The sequence below is a fragment of the Oncorhynchus nerka genome, linkage group LG3 (genome assembly GCF_034236695.1).
Source record: "Oncorhynchus nerka isolate Pitt River linkage group LG3, Oner_Uvic_2.0, whole genome shotgun sequence".
NCBI lineage: Eukaryota > Metazoa > Chordata > Actinopteri > Salmoniformes > Salmonidae > Oncorhynchus > Oncorhynchus nerka.
In genome coordinates this window covers 65,942,809-65,966,755 of record NC_088398.1, presented here as the reverse complement: position 1 = coordinate 65,966,755, position 23,947 = coordinate 65,942,809, and the positions used below count along the sequence as shown (strand labels likewise).

The 23,947-nt window shown below is 43.2% G+C and overlaps 1 protein-coding gene across 1 annotated transcript in view; it reads right to left on the bottom strand.

The window, feature by feature from the left end:
* The window catches only part of LOC115112519 (follistatin-related protein 1-like), a 43,481-nt gene that overhangs the window by 3,452 nt on the left and 16,082 nt on the right, over positions 1 to 23,947 (bottom strand). Inside the window, exons 3-7 of the mRNA XM_029639615.2 lie at positions 12,854 to 12,955; positions 8,237 to 8,366; positions 7,650 to 7,682; positions 6,872 to 7,002; positions 1,864 to 1,982 (exon numbers count right to left, since the gene is read on the bottom strand). Of these exons, the coding sequence (XP_029495475.1) occupies positions 1,864 to 1,982; positions 6,872 to 7,002; positions 7,650 to 7,682; positions 8,237 to 8,366; positions 12,854 to 12,955 (515 nt within the window). The remainder of the gene's footprint in view (positions 1 to 1,863; positions 1,983 to 6,871; positions 7,003 to 7,649; positions 7,683 to 8,236; positions 8,367 to 12,853; positions 12,956 to 23,947) is intronic.

The window sequence follows — 23,947 nt, the reverse complement described above, 5'->3', positions numbered from 1 at the left end:
ATGTGTGGGCAATAGAAGTGGCTGATTACATCAGCTTCTTACATCAGCTTCTTACATCAGCTTCTTATCTCCAAACCTGCAGAAGCATTGCAACACTTCTCAAGTGAGCAGCACAGTGGACACCCAGGCTCTGATCATGTACACCCACAGGAGGCCTGGGCCACACAGGGTTTAAGGCTCAGAGAGAGGGACAGTAGGGCTTAATATAGCATCAGCTCCTCAGAAACCCTCTACCGTACAGCTGAGAATATGATATGGATACTGTATATGATATAGGTACTTTATAGGTATACACATATACATTTACAGTATGTTGTGTAAATGGCTCAAATTTACACCACACGTAGACAGGCTGCAAACATTATATGATGATCTATGAGAATGTGTGAATTACCTGTTTTGTAAAGTGTCATATTTTTCTGTCTACTGAGCTAAAATATATATATATATATAAATAATATAAACAGCACCAGTCAAAAGTTTGGACACACCTACTCATTTAAGGGGTTTTCTTTATTTAAAAAAAAATGTTCTACATTGTAGAATAACAGTGAAGACATTCAAACTATGAAATAACACATATGGAATTATGTAGTAATCAAAAAAGTGTTCAACAAATCAAACATCTTTTATATTTGAGATTCTTCAAAGTAGATACCCTTTGCCTTGATGACAGCTTTGCACACCCTTGCCATTCTCTCAACCAGCTTAACCTGAAATGCTTTTCCAACAGTCTTGAAGGAGTTGCCACATATGCTGAGCACTTGTTGGCGACCTTTCCTTCACTCTACAATCCAACTCATCCCAAACCATCTCAACTGGGTTGAGGTTGGGTGATTATGGAGATGAGGTCATCTGATGCAGCACTCCATCACTCTCTTTCTTGATCAAATAGCCTTTACACAGCCTGGAGGTGTGGTGGATCATTGTCCTGTTGAAAAATGAATGATAGTCCCACTAAGCGTAAACCAGATGGGATGGTGTATCGCTGCAGAATACTGTGGTAGCCATGCTGATTAAGTGTGCCTTGAATTCTAAATAAATGACAGTGTCACCAGCAAAGCAACCCCACACCATCACACCTCCTCCTCCATGCTTCACGGTGGGAACCACACATGCGAAGATCATCCGTTCACCTACTCTACATCTCACAAAGACACCAAAAATCTCAAGGGACAGATTTACATCGGTCTAATGTCCATTGCTCGTGTTTCTTGGCCAAGCAAGTCTCTTCTTCTTAATGGTGTCCATTAGTACTGGTTTCTTTGCAGCAATTCGACCATGAAGGCATGATTCACGCAGTCTCCTCTAAACAGTTGATGTTGAGATGTGTCTGTTACTTGAACTCTACGAAGCATTTGTTTCACTTGATGGTTTTTGTGACTGCACTTGAATGAAGGACTGGCGTTTCACTTTGTTTATTTGAGCTGTTCTTGCCATAATATGCACTTGGACTTCGGTACACAACACCTACCTTGTCACAACACAACTGATTGGCTCAAACGCATTAAGAAGGAAACATTTTCCACAAGGCACACCTATTAATTGAGAGGCATCCCAGGTGACTTCCTCATGAAGCTGGTTGAGAGAATGCCAAGAATGTGCAAAGCTATCATCAAGACAAAGAGTGGCTACTTTGAAGAATCTCAAATATAAAATGCACTTTTTTGGTTACGACATGATTCCATATGTGTTATCTCATAGTTTTGATGTCTTCACTATTATTCTACGATGTGGAAAATAGTAAAAATAAAGAAAAACCCTTGAATGAGTAGGTGTGTCCAAACTTTTGACTGATAATGTATATATATATACAAATAAAGGTGAAATAGCATGCACACAAGTACACACACACACACTGACCTGAGCAGCTTGTTGCTCTCCTGGTCTGCATATGACTGCATGTCCACGTTGGAGTCATTATGTTGGATGAACTTAAGGAGCTCTGAGGAGTCCAGCTGGGAGTCACCATTGTCGTAGTTCTGTACACACACACACACATGCACACAGAAACTAGCAGAGTTAGTAGGAGTAGAGAATAGAAGAGTGTCATGGGCCTCTGTAGGCCAATATAAAATCATAAAAGTGAATAATAACCTAATAACTGATATGACCAGAAGAAAAGTGAGAGTGGGGGGATTGGGTATAATAATACATATATTTGAGCCTTTAAGCATAAACCCCCACACACTCTCACTTTTCTTCTGGTCATATCAGTTCCTCTCTCAATCATTTTCTAAATATCTCCCTCTACCTGATAAAAATTCTCCTTCCAAGACTGCTAATCCACAGTGAACTTTGCACTTTGAGACTGTCTGTGGCGGTCATCACCAGTGGTCATCGGTCACCTGACAACCCTGCACTGTAAAGGTGTTGAAGTGAATTTGACAGGCAGCTATCGGTAAGTAAGACACTGTATTTCATAGTGCAGTATACCTACTGTAATCTAAATACAATGGTAAAGCAAGTACTGTGTAATGACATAGTTGAATACATCCAATGTACTGTATTGCAATGTAAAAAAGTAAATGCTAATGTAATCATAATGAATAAATTAATGAACTAATGAATGAAAGTAATTGTGGGGGAGATTTCACAGTATTTTACTGGAATTACATGGAATTGGTGAAAGGTTGGCTGCAAGGTAATGTATTTACACAGTACAGCATATCATTTATTATTTGGTGATTTATATCACTTCCACAAGAGGCCGTAACAAAGGCTTCCAAACTGGCAGCAATTACTTGGCAAAACAGATCAAAGGTTTAAGACTTGCCACTGCACTCTATCCCTTCTACATTTTAAATTGATGGGGCATTATAAACACATGAGTTAAATTGGTACAGCACCCACATTAACGGGTTCAACAAATAAGGCATCTTGCAAAGGGCACCTCAAAAAACAACAATACCCATTAGTGATCAAAATGTTCTTGGCACTCCAAAATTAAGCTACAGTACTGTTTTCTGTGGGGTGGAATTACAGTACTATTTGAAATACAGAAACTATTTCCTGCCCACTACATTTTCCCACAATGCATCATAATTTACAGTATGCTGCAGTATAATGCTTTCACAGTATTTTACAGTTGATAATACCCAGAATTACAGTATAAATTAGTTTTCCATTACAGTGTAGAGCCGTCCTCGAATTAAAGCTTCTTGAAGGGATACATCTTTAACAGTCAGAGTTATATTCTATAGAGAGATTGACAGACATACTGTGTGTGTGTGTATATATATATATATATATATATATATATATATATATATATATACTTATTTTCCACCATAATTTGCAAATAAATTCATAAAAAATCCTACAATGTGATTTTCTGGATTTTCTTTCTAATTTTGTCTGTCATAGTTGGAGTGTACCTATGATGAAAATTACAGGCCTCTCTCATCTTTTTAAGTGGGAGAACTTGCACAATTGGTGGCTGACTAAATACCTTTTTCCCCCACTGTATGTATATATATATATATATACACATTTTGTTACATTACAGCCTTATTCTAAAATGTATAGTTTCCCCCCCCTCTGATCAATCTACACACAGTGTGTTCAAGTCCGGGCTCTGGCTGGGCCACTCAAGGACATTCAGAGACTTTTCCCGAAGCCACTCCTGCGTTGTCTTAGCTGTGTGCTTAGGGTCGTTGTCCTGTTGGAAGGTGAAACTTCGCCCCTGTTAGAGGTCCTGAACGCTCTGGGGCAGGTTTTCATCAAGGATCTCTCTGTACTTTGCTCTGTTCATCTTTGCCTCGATTCTGACTAATCTCCCAGTCCCTGCCGCTGAAAAACATCCCCATAGCATGATGCTGCCACCACCATGCTTCATCGTACGGATGGTGCCAGGTGTCCTCCAGACGTGACGCTTGGCATTCAGGCCAAAGAGTTCAATCTTGGTTTCATCAGACCAGAGAATCTTGTTTATCATGGTCTAAGAGTTTTAAGGTGCCTTTTGGCAAACTCCAAGAGGGCTGTCATGTGCCTTTTACTGAGGAGTGTCTTCCGTCCGGCCACTCTACCATAATAAATGCCTGATTGGTGGAGTGCTGCAGAGATGGGAGAAACTTCCAGAAGAACAACCATCTCCACAGAGGAACTCTGGAGCTCTGTCAGAGTGAACAATGGTCACATCCCTGACCAAGGCCCTTCTCCGCCGATTGCTCAGTTTGGCCGGCAGGCCAGCTCTAGGAAGAGTCTTGTTGGTTCCAAACTTCTTCCATTTAAGAATGATGGAGGCTACTGTGTTCTTGGGAACCTTCAATGCTGCAGAAATGTTTTGGTACCCTTCCCCATATCCGTGTCTCGACACAATCCTGTTTCGGAGCTCTACGGACAATTAATTCGACATCATGGCTTGGTTTTTGCTCTGACATGCACTGTCAACTGTGGGACCTTATATAGACAGGTTTTATTTACCACAGGTGGACTCCAATCAAGTTGTAGAAGCATCTCAAGGATGATCAAAGGAAACAGGATGCGCCTGAGCTCAATTTCGAGTCTCATAGCAAAGGGTCTGAATACTTAAGTAAATAAGGTATTTCTGTTTTTTATTTTTAATACATTTAATACATTTCAAAAAAGCTGTATTCACTTTGTCATTCTGAGGTATTGTGTGTAGATTGCTGAGGAATTTATTTTATTCAATCCATTTTAGAATAAGGCTGTAATGTGGAAAAAAATCAAGGGGTCTGAATACATTCCGAACGCACTGTATACTAAAAGCTCCATTATATCACTGTGCTCTGTCTCTGTGGAGAGTTAATGGAACTCTCAGACCAATGAGGAGACCGGAGGAGACAGGAGAAGAATGGTGTTTTGATATCACATGAATCTTTCTCATGTTTCCATGTGTGTAGAAGAAACAGTAACCAGTGGAGACAAATTCAACTTTTCTGAACATTGACGGCAATTCCTCTTTAAGGCCCTCTCTGAGCCAATGGGAGAGTGGCAGGGCCAGGGGTCCTTCACCACAGGATGAGGACGGTCATTAAGGAGAGTTACGGGCTGTCCACTAACATGACTGAGATGGCTGTCACAGAAATGATCAGGCAGGGTCTGAGGTAGCTTTGATGATTTAGGGTGAAAAGGAAGAGAGGGTGGATGAAGGGATGGATGATGGGATAGAAGTTACCCTCTGAGTGTTTAAATCAGCACACTGCCAGTCTGAGAGTGTAAGGGAATGAAGATGGGGGTATGTGATTAGTGGTATGGGGTGGTGGGTACAGGAGACCATAGGCTGGCCAGTGTGAGAGAGGGGCTGAAGGTCTAGGGGTGTCCCTCCTGTGAAGACCCAATAGTTTCCAGTAGAGGTCTACCGATTAATCGGAATGGCTGATTAATTAGGGCCGATTTCAAGTTTTCATAACAATCGGAAATCGGTATTTTTGGGCGCCGATTTAAACAAATAATTTTTTTATACCTTTATTTAACTAGGCAAGTCAGTTAAGAACACATTCTTATTTTCAATGACGGCCTAGGAACGGTGGGTTAACTGCCTCGTTCAGGGGCAGAACGACAGATTTTCACCTTGTCAGCTCGGGGGATCCAATCTTGCAACCTTACAGTTAACTAGTCCAACGCAATAACGACCTGCCTCTCTCTCGTTGCACTCCACAAGGAGACTGCCTGTTACGCGAATGCAGTAAGCCAAGGTAAGTTGCTAGCTAGCATTAAACTTATCTTATAAAAAACAATCAATCAATCATAATCACTAGTTATAACTACACATGGTTGATGATATTACTAGATATTATCTAGCGTGTCCCGCGTTGCATTTAATCTGACTGAGCATACAAGCATACAAGTATCTAAGTATCTGACTGAGCGGTGGTAGGCAGAAGCAGGCGCGTAAACATTCATTCAAACAGCACTTTCGTGCGTTTTGCCAGCAGCTCTTCGTTGTGCATCAAGCATTGCGCTGTTTATGAATTCAAGCCTATCAACTCCCGAGATGAGGCTGGTGTAACCGAAGTGAAATGGCTAGCTAATTAGCGCGCGCTAATAGCGTTTCAAACGTCACTCGCTCTGAGCCTTCTGGTAGTTGTTCCCCTTGCTCTGCATGGGTAATGCTGCTTCGATGGTGGCTGTTGTCATTGTGTTGCTGGTTCGAGCCCAGGGAGGAGCGAGGAGAGGGACGGAAGCTATACTGTTACACTGGCAATACTAAAGTGCCCATAAGAACATCTAAGAGTCAAAGGTTAATGAAATACAAATGGTATAGAGGGAAATAGTCCTATAATTCCTATAATAACTCCAACCTAAAACTTCTTACTTGGGAATATTGAAGACTCGTGTTAAAAGGAACCAGCAGCTTTCATATGTTCTCATGTTCTGAGCAAGGAACTGAAATGTTAGCTTCCTTACATAGCACATATTGCACTTTTACTTTCTTCTCCAACACTTTGTTTTTGCATTATATAAACCAAATTTAACATGTTTCATTATTTACTTGAGGCTAAATTGATTTTATTGATGTATTATATTAAGTTAAAATAAGTGTTCATTCGGTATTGTTGTAATTGTCATTATCACAAAAAAGAAAAAAAAGAAAAAAATAATTGGCCGATTAATCTTTATCGGCTTTATTGGTCCTCCAATAATCGGTATCGGTGTTGAAAAATCATAATCGGTCGACCTCTAGTTTCCAGTCACCTCTCCTAGTTGTAACAGCTGATGACAAATGCTATGTGCTATGTGGAAGGTGAAGACAATGTTTATCAGTATGACTAATTCATTTTCCATATGGTCCAAAACATATGTGCGTCTACAAAACATGTCTCAAGTTCATAGTTTCGGACTTCATAGAACAGATATCACAACTGAAACGCTTGTTTGACACACACACACAAACACACACACACACCTTGAAGTATTTCACCAGGATTTCAGTGAAGTTGGAGCCTTTGACAAACCAGCCGTCTGGGACCACCTCAGTCTGCAGCCACTGGATCACACGGTGCCTCAACTCATTACGATCTGCTACATAACACACCACTGGAGAGACAGAGAGAGAGAGAGAGAAAAGGAAAGAGGGGGTTTGAGAGAGAGGGGGGTTGAGTGTGTGTGTGAGAGATAGAGAGAGAAGGAAAGAGAGGGTGTGAGAGAGAGAGAGAGAGAGAGAGAGAGAGAGAGAGAGAGAGAAAGAGGAAAGAGGGGGTTGAGAGAGAGGGGGTTGAGTGTGTGTGTGAGAGAGAGAGAGAGAGAGAGAGAGAGAGAGAGAGAGAAAGGAAAGAGAGGGTGTGAGAGAGAGAGATAGAGAGAGAAGGAAAGAGAGGGTGTGTGAGAGAGAGAGAGAGAGAGAAGGGGTGTGCGAGTGAGAGAGAGAGGGGGGGGGGGGCAGAGCCAGAGAGATGTGACACAGTCAAAATCCACAATCTGTTCTGTCCAGAGCACACCAGTACCTCCCAGCTCATTATGTGCCCAAATGTACAGTCCTGAGCCCTAACCTTGCACATTCCCTATCAGTTAACTGAAGAGTGCTTATCACAAGTGCAATAAGAGATCAGTAGAGCACTGATATAGCTATGAGAGAGGTGTACTATGTCTCATAAAGCTCCATAAGGACTAGAGGAAATAAGAGCTGAGATACAGAGCTCTTATTGGCTCAGAGCACACAGATCTCCCAAGTCACACTCACTCACCTGGGCTGGCGGCTGCATGTTCTGCTTTCTTCTCTGCAGACGACAAAGACAGAGAGCGAGAGATCCAGAGAGAGCGAGAGAGAGAGTGAGATACAAAATAGAGGAACACACAGAGAGAAAGAGAACAGCTTTATTTCATTGTTTTACAATATCTAGTGTTTGTTTCCCATCTAGTGTTTTTCATCATGTCATTGTCACATTGCCACAATAACCAATAATGCCCACGGACATCATGACATGATGGCCTCTCTGTGACACTAGGAGAGGAGAGTAACTTATTCTTCAAGCTGATCAATGTCCAGGCCAACAGACAGACAAGAGGTCATTGGGCGTATAGGTTCAAAGTTCAACACTAGCTAAATCGAAGATGAGCCTGGGACCATATATGTCGCCTGTCTGTCGGATGATGATAGGATAGCCTTATATGGCCAACAGCTGACCTGACAGCTCACACGTATTACTGACTGTGTCATGACAACCAGAGATTATGCCCCTGAGTACATAGGCATCAGATAGCAATAGTCATGTGCTATACACACACAAAGTTAACAAGAAAGTGTGTGTGTATGTGCATGTTTTTCCCCCACCCTGGCAGTGTCTGTCGTGGGCCACCTGGATCTTGAGGCCGGTGAGACATGCGTCTCGGTGGAGCTCACAGTGGTTGCGGTATGTCTTACCGTTACTGCCACACACTGAACGCTTGTGTGGCTTACAGCTCTAGAGAGAGAGAGAAGGAAAGAGAGGGAGACAGAGAGAGATGGAGAAGGTGGGTGGGAGGAGAGAGAGAGCAATAAAGGGAGAGGGTGGGAGAAGAGAGAAAGAGATAGTCTTAATGACCCTGAATAAAAAGATCAGGCATCTTAATGACCCTGAATAAAAAGATCATCAATTTCTTAATGACCCTGAATAAAAAAAATCATGCCAAAAGTGGCATACCTGGACACACAACACCCTCACATGCTGATAAACTCTCTTATTCACACACATGCAGGCACACACATGCATAGTCACACACACACACACACACACACACGCATAGTCACACACACACATGCAGGCACACACATGCATAGTCACACACACACACGCACGCACAAGCTCACTATCAAGGACTGTATATTCATACTAAAGTCAGTATGTTCTGTATTTCTCTTCAATATATCACGTCCTGTTGTTTTATACAATATTTGAGTGATATACACTACTGTTCAAAAGTTTGGGGTCACTTAGAAATTTCCACATTTTTTTGTCCATTAAAATAACATCAAATTGATCAGAAATACAGTGTAGACATTGTTAATGTTGTAAATGACTATTGTAGCTAAAAGGCTAATTGATCATGAGAATGCCCTTTTGCAATTATGTTAGCACAGCTGAAAATTGTTGTTCTAATTAAAGAAGCAATACAACTGGCCATCTTTAGACTAGTTGAGTATCTAGAGCATCAGCATTTGTGGGTTTGATTACTGGCTCAAATTGGCCAGAAACAAAGAACTTTCTTCTGAAACTTGTCAGTGTATTCTTGTTCTGAGAAATGAAGGCTATTCCATGCGAGAAATTGCCAAGAAACTGAAGATCTTGTAAAACGATGTGTACTACTCCCTTCACAGATCAGTGCAAAGGGGCCACGGTGCACAACTGAGCAAGAGGACAAGTACATTAGAGTGCCTAGTTTGAGAAACAGACACCTCACAAGTCCTCAACTGGCAGCTTCATTAAATAGTACCCCCAAAACACCAGTCTCAATGTCAACAGTGAAGAGGCGACTCCGGGATGCTGGCCTTCTAGGCAGAGCTGCAAAGAAAAAGCCATGTCTCAGACTGGCCAATACAAATAAAAGAGTAAGATGGGAAAAAGAACACAGACACTCGAAAGAGGAAGAAGCTGTAAGATGGCGCCGGAGAGGAAGGCAGAAGTTTTACAACCTATTGTGTTTTTTTGTTCGGTTTATTTGCGTTGTTTGTAACTTTAAAAAAAAGCTTATTTTGTACATAATGTTGCCACTACCGTCTCTTATGACCGAAAATAACTTCTAGACATCAGGACTGCGATTACTCACCACGGACTAGCAGAATCCTTTTCTCCCTTTCATGACTCTGACGAGCCCGACGCGAATAACATACGGCTTTCTTGGGAACAGGCCCAGATCCCTGTGATTTGCGTGAAGAGGAGGTGGTGAAAAAGGGGCCAAAGTGCGGGCTGCCTTCTGAGAATTTGTAGGCAATCAAATTTAACCCCCACTTCCTTCCATTCTGCTAGCAAACGTGCAATCTCTTTCCATCAGCACATAAATGTGCAACCAGAGTGAAAAAAACTCTGGACAACCTATACTCCACACACAGAGACGCATACAAAGCTCTCCCTTGCCCTCCATTTGGCAAATCTGACCATAAGTCTATCCTCCTGATTCCTGCATACAAGCAAAAATGAAAGCAGGAAGCACCAGTGACCAAATAAATTAAAAAAGTGGTCAGATGAAGCAGATGCTAAGCTACAGGACTGTTTTGCTAGCACAGACAAGAATATGTTCCGGGATTCCTCCGATGGCATTGAGAAATACACCAGTACATCAGTCATTGGCTTCATCAATAAGTGCATCGATGACGTCGTCCCCACAGTGACCGTACGTACATACCCCAACCAGAAGACATGGATTACAGGCAGAATCCGCACTGAGCTAAAGGCTAGAGCTGCCGCTTTCAAGGAGCGGGACTCTAACCCGGAAACTTATAAGAAATCCCATTATGCCCTCTGACGAACCATCAAACAGGCAAAGTGTTAACTTCTTATGGGCAGGTGGGATGGTAGCGTCCCACCTGGCCAACATCCTGTGAAATTGCAGAGCGCGAAATTCAAACTACAGAATTATAAATATTTAACTTTCCTAAAATCACTGGTGTAATACATCAAAATAAGGCCTAACTTCTTGTTAGTCCAGCCGCTGTGTCGGATTTCAAAAAGGCTTTATGGTGAAAGCACACCATGCGATTATCTGAGGACAGCGCCCCGCATACAAAACCATGAAACACATATTTCAACCAGGAAGGTGCGACACGAAGGTCAGAAATAGTGATATAATATGCCTTACCTTTGATGATCTTCTTCTGTTGGCACTCCAAAAGGTCCCAGTTACATCACAAATGGTCCTTCTTTATATCCATAAAAACTCAGTTTAGCTGGCGCGCTTCAGTCAATAATCCAGCCAGTTTCCCTCCATCAAAATGCATACAAAATGAATCCCAAACGATACTAATAAACTTTTCCAAACAAGTCAAACAACGTTTATAATCAAACCTTAGGTCCCCTAATACATAACTAAACTATACAATTTAAGACGGAGAATCGTTATTGTCTTTACCGGAGGAAAATACCAAAGAACGCGCTCTCATTTACACGCTTGGAAACACTACAGCCAAAATGGGAGCCACCTAGAAAAACTACCTTTTCTGGCTCATTTGTCTAAACACCAGCCTGAAACGCTTTCTAAAGATTGTTGACATCTAGTGGAAGCCCTAGAAACTACAATCCGGGAGGACTTCGCCTTATAATAAAAGTGACAGCCATTGAAAATAGTGGTAGGCTGAATTCTTTTGGGGGATTGTTTGTCCTCGCGGTTTCGCCTGCCATATCAGTTGTGTTATACTCACAGACATTATCTTAACAGTTTTAGAAACTGTAGAGTATTTGCTATCCAACTCTCTCAATTGCACTACAATTGCACTCTACAATTGCACACTACAATTGCACACTACAATTGCACTACTCAATTGCACTCCTCTGATGCTCGTCGGATGTGGCAAGGCTTGCAAACCATTGCAGACTACAAAGGGAAGCACAGCCGAGAGCTGCCCAGTGACCCGAGCCTACCGGACGAGCTAAACTACTTCTATGCTCATAACACTGAAACATGCATGACTGCACCAGCTGTTCCGGAAGACTGTGTGATCATGCTCTCCGCAGCCGATGTGAGTAAGACCTTTAAACAGGTCAACATTCACAAGGCCGCAAGGCCAGACGGATTATCAGGACGTGTACTGCGAGCATGCGCTGACCAACTGGCAAGAATCTTTATTGCACTCCACATTGCCCTTTCCCACCTGGACAAAAGGAACACCTATGTGAGAATGCTATTCATTGACAACTGCTCAGCGTTCAACACCATAGTGCCCTCAAAGCTCATCAATAAGCTAAGGACCCTGGGACTAAACACCTACCTCTGCAACTGGATCCTGCACTTCCTGACGGGCAGCCCCCAGGTGATAAGTGTAAGTAACAAGACATCCGCCACGTTGATCCTCAACCCAGGGTCCCCTCAGCAGTGCGTGCTTAGCCCCCTCCTGTTCATTCATGACTGCACGGCCAGGCACGACTCCAACACCATCATTAAATTTGCTGATGACACAACAGTGGTAGGCCTGATCACCGACAAAGACAAGACAGCCTATAGGGAGGAGGTCAAAGAGCTGGCTGTGCGGTGCCAGGACAACAACCTGTCCCTCAACGTGATCAAGACCACCTGCAGTGGAGCAGGTTGAGAGCTACAAGTTCCTTGGTGTCCACATCACCAACAAACTAACATTGTCCAAGCACATCAAGACAGTCGTGAAGAGGGCACGACAAAGCCTATTCCCTCTCAGGAGACTGAAAGATTCGGCATGGGTCCTCAGATCCTCACAAGGTTCTTCAGCTGCACCATCGACAACTGGTTGCACCACTGCCTGGTATGGCAACTGCTCGGCCTCCAACCGCAAGGCACTACAGAGGGTAGTGCGACCAGCCCAGTACAACACTGGGGCCAAGCTTCCTGCCATCAAGGACCTCTATACCAGGCGGTGTCAGAGGAAAGCCCTAAAAACTGTCCAGCCACCCTATTCATAGACTGTTCTCTCTGCTACCGCACGGCAAGCGGTACCGTAGCGCCAAGTCTTTGTCCAAGAGGCTTCTAAACAGCTTCTACCTCCGTCTTGAATACATTTCCTATTAATTTTGCAACTCATTTCATGTATGTTTTCATGGGAAACAAGGAAATGTCTAAGTGACCCCAAACCTTTGAACAGTAGTGTAATATTTGTGTTGACTATTTACGTACTATTGCTCTAGTCTTGTACTTGTTGTTAACATTGCATGGTGAGGAAGTTTTCTAGTAAGCATTTCATAGCACCGGTTACACTGTATACTGTGCATATGACCATGATTGGACTCACCTCTATACACAAGCAGCTGGGTTCTCCCTTCTCAGTGACTGCACACTCTCTTCCTGCGCCACAGAACACATTGGCACAAACCTTACTCTTAGTCTGCACCTCCTGAGGAAAGAGAAAACACACACTGTTAGTATTGAAAACACACACACACACAGCTTTGGCATTTAAAACTCACACGTAAGCACACTGTCAGCACTAAGGACACACGCCCTGGATAAAATACTGTGATAACATATATCAGACACAAGGTGGAACTGTTAGACTATTCTCAGAGCCAGTGGTTTCAAACAGAAGGGTGAGGTTCAGTGTGCTACTAAAATACTCTCCATCAAGACACTGTCAGTTTCACTACAAAACCACACGAAAATGACACCATCACTCTCAACCCCTCAGAAACCACAATAATACAACCAGCAAACGCACACACGTGCATAGTCGTGCGCATGCGAATACAAGCTCATATCAAATCAGATGTTGTATCAAATCAAATGTTATTTGTCACATGCGCCCGAAAAGGTATTACAGTGAAATGCTTACTTACAGGCCCTTAACCAACAATGCATTTTCAAGAAAAAGACCTAAAAAATAATAAATAAAAGTAACAAATAATTAAAGAGCTATTTCTCTTGAAACTGCGTTGTTAGTCATATTCACATTGTGGCAGAAGGTAGCCTTGTAGTTAAGAGCATTGAGCCAGTAACTGAAAGGTCACTGGTTCGAATCCCTGAGCTGGCAAAGTGGAAAAATCTTCATATCTTTTGTGGGGCGATCGGTAGCCTCGTGGTTAGAGCATTGGGCCATTAACCGAAAGGTTGCTAGATCAAATCCGTGAGCTAACAAGGTAAAAATCTGCTCCTGAACAAGGCAGTTAACCCACTGTTCCTAAGCTATCATTGTTTATAAGAATTTGTTCTTAACTGACTTGCCTACAGGGGGTACTGGTTAGTCCATGTAATTTAGGTAATATATTCATGTAGGTAGAGTTATTAAAGTGACTATGCATAGATAATAACTGAGAGAAGCAGCAGTGTAAAACGGGGGGCAATTCAAATAGTCTGGGTGGCCATTTGATTAGATGTTCAGGAGTCTTATGGCTTGGGGGTAGAAGCTGTTTAGAAGCCTCTTGGAACTAGACTTGGAACTCTGGTACCGCTTGTCGTGCGGTAGAACAGTCTGTGGCTAATGTCTTTGACAATGCCTGGTATAGAGGTCCTGGATGGCAGGAAGCTGGGCCGTATGCGCTACCATCTGTAGTGCTTTGCAGTCGGAGGCCGAGCAGTTGCCATACCAGGCAGTGATGCAACCAGTCAGGATGCTCTCGATGGTGCAGCTGTAGAACCCTTTGAGGATCTGAGGACCCATGCCAAATCTTTTCAGTCTCCTGAGGGTGAATAGGGTTTGTCGTGCCCTTTTCATGACTCATATATATATAAAATAATGGAATGAGGTATAGACAGCATGTACAGTATAGGAATAGAAAAGGTGTATCGCAGTATTTTTTTAAACTATTTTTTTTAACCTTTATTTAACTAGGCTAGTCAGTCAAGAACGAATTCTTATTTTACAATGACGGCCTACCCCAGCCAAACCCTCCCCTAACCTGGATGACGCTGGGCCAATTGTGCCCCGCCCTATGGCGTTACAGTATATAGGATGAGCCATGGCTAGAATCCAACGCATATGAAGTGGATGAAACAGTATGTAACATTATTTAAGTGACCAGTGTTCAATGACTATGTACATACGACAGCAGTCTCTAAGGTGCAAGGTAGAGTACCCGTTGGTAGCTGGCTAGTAACAGTGACTAAGGTTCAGGGTAGGATTATGTGTGGAGGCCGGCTAGTAGTTACTATTTAACTGATGGCCTGGAGATAGAAGCTGTTTTTCAGTCTCTCGGTCTAAGCTTTGATGCATCTGTACTGTCTCTGCCTTCTAGATGGTAGCAGGGTGAACAGGCCGTGGCTCAGGTGGCAGAGGTCCTTGATGATCTTCTTGGCCTTCCTGTGACACTGGGTGCTGCAGACGACCTGGAGGGCAGGCAGAGTGCTCCCGGTGATGTGTTGGCACCACCCACTGGAGAGCCCTGCAGTTGCAGACGGTGCAGTTGTCGTACCAGGTGGTGATAAAGCCCAAAAGGTGCATCTGTAGAACTTTATGAGGGACAAAGACAAATTTCTTCAGCCTCCACATTTCTTCACCACACTGTCTGTGTGAAGGGACCATTTCAGGTTGTCAGTGATGTGCACGCCGAGGAACTTCACTGTGGTAGATGAAGGAACCAATATGAAGGAACCAATATATTTTCAGACTGTCATATTTATGAGTATTTATCTGGTCAATATGGCAGTGTATTATCTCTGTTGTTTATAACAGTGTGTTATATGTGGACATATGATTGTATCATAAATTGTATTTGAATGTTTAAGGACTCTTGGAAGATGAGAACAAATGAGGACTAAAAGAGATCCTAATAAAAATAATTCCATCGTGGCTCTGTCAATGTTGATGTGGGCGTGCTTTCTCTGCTGTCTCCAGTAGTCCACAATCAGTTACTTCGTTTGGTTGACGTTGAGGGAGAAGTTATTTTCCTGGCACCACTGCGTGGCCACGCAGTCATGGGTTTACAGGGAGTACAGGAGGGGGCTGAACACGCACCCCTGTGGGGCCCCCCTGTTGAGAATCAGCTTGGCAGAGGTGTTGTTGCCTACCTTCACCACTTGGGGGCAGCCCGTCTGAAAGTCCGAGATCCAGTTGCACAGGGAAGGGTTCAAACCCAGGGCCCTGAGCTTAGTGATCAGCTTGGAGGGCACTGTGGTGTTGAAGGCTGAGCTGTAGTTGATGAACATCATGCTTACATAGGTATTTCTCTTGTCCAGGTGGGATAGGGCTGGTGAGATTAAATTACTTACATCGGCCATGGAGTCGAGAGCTGATGTCTGTCTTACTGGAGCAGCACAACTTTCGCCACAAACTCCCAGAAGACACTCTTTCATTGCCATGACAATGGGTAATTTCCCATGCTTAAGCTCATCTCAAGAGAGGACACGCAGGGGTGTAAACAGGAAGTGGCCAGTAGTAAATCTCAACTTCTGGGTGTAACATGACTTCTCATCAGTGGAAGAACCCGGCCAACATAATGTGGTGATAGAGGCAGTTTTGGATGGCATGAGCAAAAGTGAGTGTGTGTGAACAGTAGAACTCTACCAACTGTATTGTGTAGAAAATATATGGTGTCATGCAGAACACACAGTAACGGTCTGAAAATCCTAAAGGATTTTGATTTCATTTTATTGGTTTCATTCAATCTCTCCATACTTTTCTATTTTTCTGTTGCTCTTTATTTTCTTTGTTTCTTTAAATCTCTGCCTCCTCTCCCCTAAAACAAGGGCAGTAAACTTGCCAAGTAGTTCACATGAGCAACAGGCCAGCCAATTACCAGCTGCCAAGCATAGCTCTGAGAGTAGCTGCACAGCCCTCCCAACTACCCCTTCTCGTTCTAACTGTGTGTGTTTGCGTGTGTGTATGTTTTACTTGTCCACCAAACACACCACCAAACAGAGTTGTTTGTTGGTGTGTATTTGCTTGTGTTGGTGTGTCTTAGCCTTTCACCAAACAGGGTTGTTTGTTAGTGTGTATTTGCTTGTGTAGGAGTGTCTTACATGCTGACCAGACCGGACACATCGCGTGTGCGAGTGTCGCAAAATAAATGTAGAAATCCATGTTATTCAATTATTGTACACACACTGCTCGCGCAGTGTATTTCAGGTAAAATAACAACTCAATGTTTATTTCCCAGGACAAATTAGCTAGCAAGTGCAAGCTAACTAGCTAATTTTCCATACATCTTTAATGCTTTTCGACCTGTCCCCAAATTAATGTCATTGGTTCAGAGTTTGTTTTGATATTATAACCTGCGTGTCGTGATCGCGTTTGGTGTAGGGAGATAAAATAAATGTATGCACGATAGCGCACGATGGCACAGGCACACAGACGGTTTGGGTTCCGTGTTAGCTTTTCCACCGAACAGGTACCACCACATTCCATGACTCACAGATGTACGCACACACAAGCGAGGAAAGCAAAGGAATGAGAATCACACAGACCATGGGAATAGGCCCAAAGGAAAATACAGCTCAGACTCCAGATGTGGATACACCCTGTTTTAAACACACACACACACCACAGAATGTCTTCCAACATTGATTATAACTAAATAATCTCTCGCCTGTGTGTGTTCTCTGGTGTATAGTCAGATTGCTAGATGTAGTAAAACTCTTCCCCACATTGATCACAACTGGAACTCCCTGGAGGCTCCTGTGACCTGCCCTCTGTCCAATCAGTTTTCAGGAATCTAATGTCAGGCTACCATGGAGGTCATGGTTACACAGCCTATTGTACTGTACTAACTAGAGAGATTGAGGAGGAAGGGGACATGGGTGAATGTCATTGCCAACCAGACTACAAGTTTGTTCTTTTGGTTGAAAAGCAAACACACACAAACACAACCCTGCTTGGTGGAAAAACTAAAATGCACCCTACACACAAACTAACAAACAACCCTGTTTGGTGGAAGAAAAACAAAGACAAGCACAAACAAACACACACTAACACCCCCCAACCCCACACACCATTGCTTGAGTCATACTGTAATCCATCTTCAAAGCCCACCCCCGAGGGCTAGTAGAGTGGTATGGTCCATTCAGACAGTTAGCTACAGATGGCCGGAGAGAGGAGCTTGTTTAAACCTGCAGTTCCTCTCTGATAACCCCAGCAGAGTAATAGATGGGTTGCTGCTGCTAAGCTTAGTATAGTTTAGCTTAGCTATCCTTAGTTTAGCTTAGCTCCAGCGCCACTGCACCATCTCTCCAATTAAAGCCTGCAGAACCACCCTGACATTTAGCTAATGAGTGCTCAGAGTGAGAGAGCAGTTTTTGTTCCACCCGCTCTAAATGGGGAGTTGCTATGGTGACAGGAGATGCAAGGCTCAGAGTGAGAGACACGTGGGGGGGATTGCTCAGACCTAGCAAGGATCCTGGTTAAATGGCAGTATGCCACTGCACACACAACACACAGAGGCTCTTAAAATATTGGGTAAAGTAATGAACTTTGTTCATTTGAATCAAAAAGGTAAAACACATTCTGTCCCATCTGAGCCAATAGCGATTAAGAGTTGTCTGGGTGTGATTAATGATTGGCTTATGAATGGGTATCAATCAGCTTAGATCCTATTTCCACTACGAGACATGAAGGGGAGCATGAGGAGTGTGGTGGTGAAAGAGATTTCTACTTTTCAATTCACATTACATCCTTCCCTTTCATTGTGTCTGGCAACGCAATGTTCTTGGCAGCTCAAATTGACCGTAAATATCCCAGTAGCCTCTAGCTAGTAAGCACAAACTATTTAACAATCCAAGCAACTTTTCTTCTAAAACATATTACAGTATTGAATAAAGCAACCAAACTATATTACACTCTTGAACAATACAACAATCCACAAGCATGTGCAGACAATTAAAGGGTTTATTTTCTTGCTAGCTAGCTAACTAACTAACAATATGCTTCATGATCAAGTAATGTTAGCATATCAATAATGAATGTTTATTCCTCCCATATAAATATAAAAGTACAGTAGCGTTATCATAGTGTCATTTTTATCAAATCAAATTGTATTTGTCACATGCTTCGTAAACAACAGATGTAGACTAACAGTGGACTTATGGGCCCTTTCCAACAACGCAGAGAGAAACATTTTCAAATAATAGAAAGGTAATAACACAAGGAATAAATACACAATACATAACGATAACTTGGCTATATACACGGGGTACAAGTAGCGAGTCAATGTTTTGTACATAATGTTGCCGCTACCATCTCTTATGACCGAAAATAAGTTCTAGACATCAGGACTGCGATTACTCACCACGGACAAGCAGAATCCTTTTTCTCCTTTCACGACTCTGACGAGCCCGAGGCGGAGGATATACGGCTCACTTGGGAACAAGAACCCAACCCAAGTGATCTGCGTGAAGAGGTGGCGGAGAAAGAGAGGCTGGAGGGCGGGCTGCCTTCTGAGGAGTCGGAGGCGATCAAATAAACCGCCACTCCCCTCAATTCTGCTAGCAAACATGAAATCTTTGGACAATAAAATGACCGAGTTATTGTGAAGATTAAACTACCAACGGGACATTAAAAACTGGAACATCTTATGCTTCACGGAGTCGTGGCTGAACGACGACAATATCAACATACAGCTGGCTGGTAATACGGCAGGATAGAACAGCGGCGTCTGGTAAGACAAGGGGCGGAGGATGATGTATTTTTGTAAACAACAGCTGGTGCACGAAATCTAATGAAATCTCGAGCTATCTAAAGAAGTCTCAAGCTATTGCTCGCCTGAGGTAGAGTTTCTCATGATAAGATGCAGACCACGTTACCTACAGAGAGAGTTCTCATCTATATTCTTTGTAGATGTTTACATACCACCACAGTCAGAGGCTGGCACTAAGATAGCATTGAATGAGCTGTATTCCGCTAAAAGCAAACAAGAAAACGCTTTAATGCAGGGAAACTTAAATCTGTTTTACCAAATTACTATCAGCATGTTAAATGTGCACGCAGAGGGAAAAGAACTCTGGACCCCCAATACTCCACACACAGAGATGCATACAAAGCTCTCCCTCGCCCTCCATTTGGCAAATCTGACCATAATTCCATCCTCCTGATTACTGCTTACAAGCAAAAATTAAAGCAGGAAGCACCAGTACCAAATAAAAAAAAAAGTGGTCAGATGAAGCAGATGCTAAGCTACAGGACTGTTTTGCTAGCACAGATTGGAATATGTTCCGCGATTCCTCAAATGGCATTGAGGAGTACACCACATCTATCACTGGCTTCATCAATAAGTGCATCGATGACGTCGTCCCCACAGTGACCGTACATACATACCCCAACCAGAAGCCATGGATGACAGGCAGCATCCGCACTGAGCTAAAGGATAGAGCTGCTGCTTTCAAGGAGCAGGAGTCTAACCTGGAAGCTTATAAGAAATCCTGCTATGCCCTCTGACGGACCATCAAACAGGCAAAAGCGTCAATACAGGACTAAGATCGAGTCGTACTAAACCAGCTCTGATGATTGTCGTATGTGGCAAGCCCTGCAAAACATTTCAGACTACAAAGGGAAGCACAGCCGAGAGCTGCCCAGTGACACGAGCCTACCGGACGAACTAAACTACTTCTATGCTCGCTTCGAGGCAAATAACACTGAAACATACATGACTGCACCAGCTGTACCGGAAGACTGTGTGATCACGCTCTCCACAGCCGATGTGAGTAAGACCTTAAAACAAGTCAACATTCACAAGGCCGCTGGGCCAGACGGATTACCAAGAAGTGTACTGCAAGCATGCGCTGACCAACTAGCAAGTGTCTTCACTGACATTTTCAACCTCTCCCTGTCCGAGTCTGTAATACCAACATGTTTTAAGCAGATCACCATAGTGCCTGTGCCCAAGAACACTAAGGTAACCTGCCTAAATGACTACCTACCCATAGCACTCATCATGTCTGTAGCCATGAAGTGCTTTGAAAGGCTGGTCATGGCTCACATCAACACCATTATCCCACTCCAATTTTCATACTACCCCAAAAGATCCACAGATGATGCCGTTTCTATTTCACTTCCCACTGCCATTTCACACCTGGACAAAAGGAACACCTATGTGAGAATGCTATTCATTAACAACAGCTCAGCGTTCAACATCATAGTGACCTCAAAGCTCATCAATAAGTTAAGGACCCTGGGACTAAACACCTCCCTCTGCAACTGATTCCTGGACTTCCTGATGGGCCACCCCCAGCTGGTAAGGGTAGGTAACAACACAGCCGCCACGCTGATCCTCAACACAGGGGCCCCTGATGGGTGCGTGCTCAGCCCCCTCCTGTACTCCCTGTTCACTCATGACTGCACAGCCAGGCACGACCCCAACACCATCATTAAATTTGCCGACAACCATGAGACAGCCTATAGGGAGGTCAGAGACCTGGCAGTGTGGTGCCAGGACAACAACATCTCCCTCAACGTGATCAAGACAAAGGAGATCCTTTGTATCTAATTGAGGAGTCCTCAATTAGATACAACACATTACTGAGTACCACTATGGGGTAGCTTAGTGGTTAGAGCATAGGGCGAGTAACTGAAAGGTTGCTGGATCGAATCACCAAGCTGACAAGGTAAAAAAAAGTCATTCTGCCTCTTAGCAAGGTGGTTAACCAACCCACTGTTCCCAGGCGATGTGGATGTCGATTAAGGCAGCTCCCGCACCTCTCTGATTCAGAGTTCAGAGACTGCAGAGTTTTTCAGGATGAAAATAAACTAAATGGAGCTAAGCTAAGCACAGGCAAAATCCTAGAGGAAATCCTGGTTCAGTCTGCTTTCCACCAGACACGGGAAGATTAATTCACCTTTCAGCAGGACAATAACCTAAAACACAAGGCCAAATATAAACTGGAATTGGATACCAAGAACACAGTGAATGTTCCAGAGTGGCTTAGTTACAGTTTTGACTTAAATCTATTGAAAATATATGGCAATACCTGAAAAGGGTTGTCTAGCAAGGGTCAACAACCAATTTGACAGAGCTTGAAGAATTTTGAAAAGAATAAATGGGCAAATGTTGCAGAATCCAGGTGTGGAAAGCTTTTAGAGATTTACCAAGAAAGACTCACAGCTGTAATCACTGCCAAATGTGCTTCTACAAAGTATTGACTCTTATGAATACTTATGTAAATTAGAATAATAGTGAAGAGATCAAAACTATGAAATAACACATATGGAATCATGTAGTAACCAAAAAAGTGTTGAAGGAGTTCCCACCTATGATGAGCACTTGTTGGCTGCCCCTCCTTCACTCTGCGGTCTAACTCATCACAAACCATCTCAACTGGGTTGAGGTCGGGTGATTGTGGAGGCCAGGTCATCTGATGCAGCACTCCATCTCCCTCCTTCTTGGTCAAATAGCCCTTACACAGCCTGGAGGTGTGTTGTGTCATTGTCCTGTTGAAAACAGATGATTTTCCCACCAAGCTTAAACGAGATGGGATGGCGTATCGCTGCAGAATGCTGTGGTAGACATGCTGGTTAAGTGTGCCTTGAATTCTAAATAAATCCCTGACAGTGTCACCAGCAAAGCACTCCCACACCATCACAGTCCTCCTCCACGGTGGGAACCATGCGGAGATAATCCGTTCACCTACTCTGCATCTCACAAAGACACAGCGGTTGGAACCAAAAATCTCAAATTGGGACTCATCAGATCAAAGGACAGATTTCCAAGGTCTAATGTCCATTGCTCGTGTTTCTTGGCCCAAGCAAGTCTCTTCTTATTATTGGTGTTAGTGGTATCTTTGCAGCAATTCAAACATGAAGGCCTGATTGACGCAGTCTCCTCTCAACAGTTGATGTTGAGATGTGTCTGTTACTTGAACTCTGTGAAGCATTTATTTGGGCTGCAATTTCTGAGGCTGGTAACTAATGAACTTATCCTCTGCAGCAGAGGTAACTCTGGTGTTCCTTTCCTGTGGTAGTCCTCATGAGAGTCAGTTTTATCATAGCGCTTGATGGTTTTTGCAGATGCACTTGAAGAAACTTTCAAAGTTCTTGAAATTTTCCAGAGTGAATGACCTTTATGTCTTAAAGTAATGATGGACTGCCATTTCTCTTTGCTTATTTGAGCTGTTCTTTCCATAATATGGACTTGGTATTTTACCAAATATTCTGTATACCACCCATACCTTGTCACAACACAACTGACTGGCTCAAACGCATTAAGGAAAGAAATTCCACAAATTAACTTTTAACAAGGCACACCTGTTAATTGGAATGCATTCCAGGTGACTACCTCATGAGGCTGGTTGAGAGAATGCAAAGAGTGTGCAAAGATGTCATCAAGGCAAAGGGTGGCTACTTCGAAGAATCTCAAATTTAAAAGCTAGCTAGAGAAACTGTTTAGCTGAACCATAGCTAGATAGGAGCTCCTATAGGCTTACACTAGCTACTGTATTAAAGTGACCTTATAACAAACCAGGCTTAATTTTATTAATATGATGGAAGTCATTATATGAGGTATAAATGAAAATTGTGACTGGAGAGTTGCTTCTTGCCTGGAACTTGGTGAGTCAATGATCTCATACTCTCTCCATCCTTCTCTCTCTCTCCCTTTACATGTGGTAGATGTGTATTATGGGAAAATAACAGGTGTTCCAAGAAAGACAGACATCACAGCTTATCTAAAAAAAGTATCAGTCACTCATTTATACCTCCCTTTCCCATTTCTTTCTCTCACATCTTATTTCTCTGTTCTCAACAACTTGCTTTCTGTCTCTATCCTTCTTCTCCTTGTTTAAATGTAGGGCTGGGTAAGATGTCCCTGTGAATTGAGGCCAGCCATGCAATGCTGCCTGGAGGAGAGAGAGAGAGAGAAGGGAAGAGAGTCACTGAGTGATAGAGAAAGAAGAGAAGGAGAGTGGAGAAGAGGGAAAAGGGGTAGTGAGAGTATGATAACAAGAAAAGGGGGGATGGCAAGAGAAAACAGAGACCGAGAGAGGGAGAAGTGATAGGAATTGAGCTGCAGAAAATGAGTCAGAGACTGGAAGAAAAGGGGGGATGGGTGTAGGGAGGTCTGAACTCAATTTTACTCCTGCCGCAGGTTTATTGACCCCATGCTGAAGCAGATTGAAGTTAAAAGGTGCTCTGTTCTTTCCTGCCTTTCTCTGAAAATCCCTCATTCATTTTCCACTGCCGATAAGAGTCCCCTTCACATCCTTAGCACCGGGCTGAATCTGTCAAATGAGAACTGTGTGTGTGTGTGTGTGTGTGTGTGTGTGATGATCCACTGAGTCAGCAGCTGGATCAATGCTTCCTGCTGAGGGGTCACTTTACAACCACCATTAGTCCCTTCCCAGAGTGTACCACTGAACTCATTAGCATATAGAACATTGATTTAGAGATAGTAAACAAACACGCTAACATGGCGACGCAATGCATTGACTGATAATGCCCCACAATGTAGCCAATTAAAGGCAAGGATGAAACCCA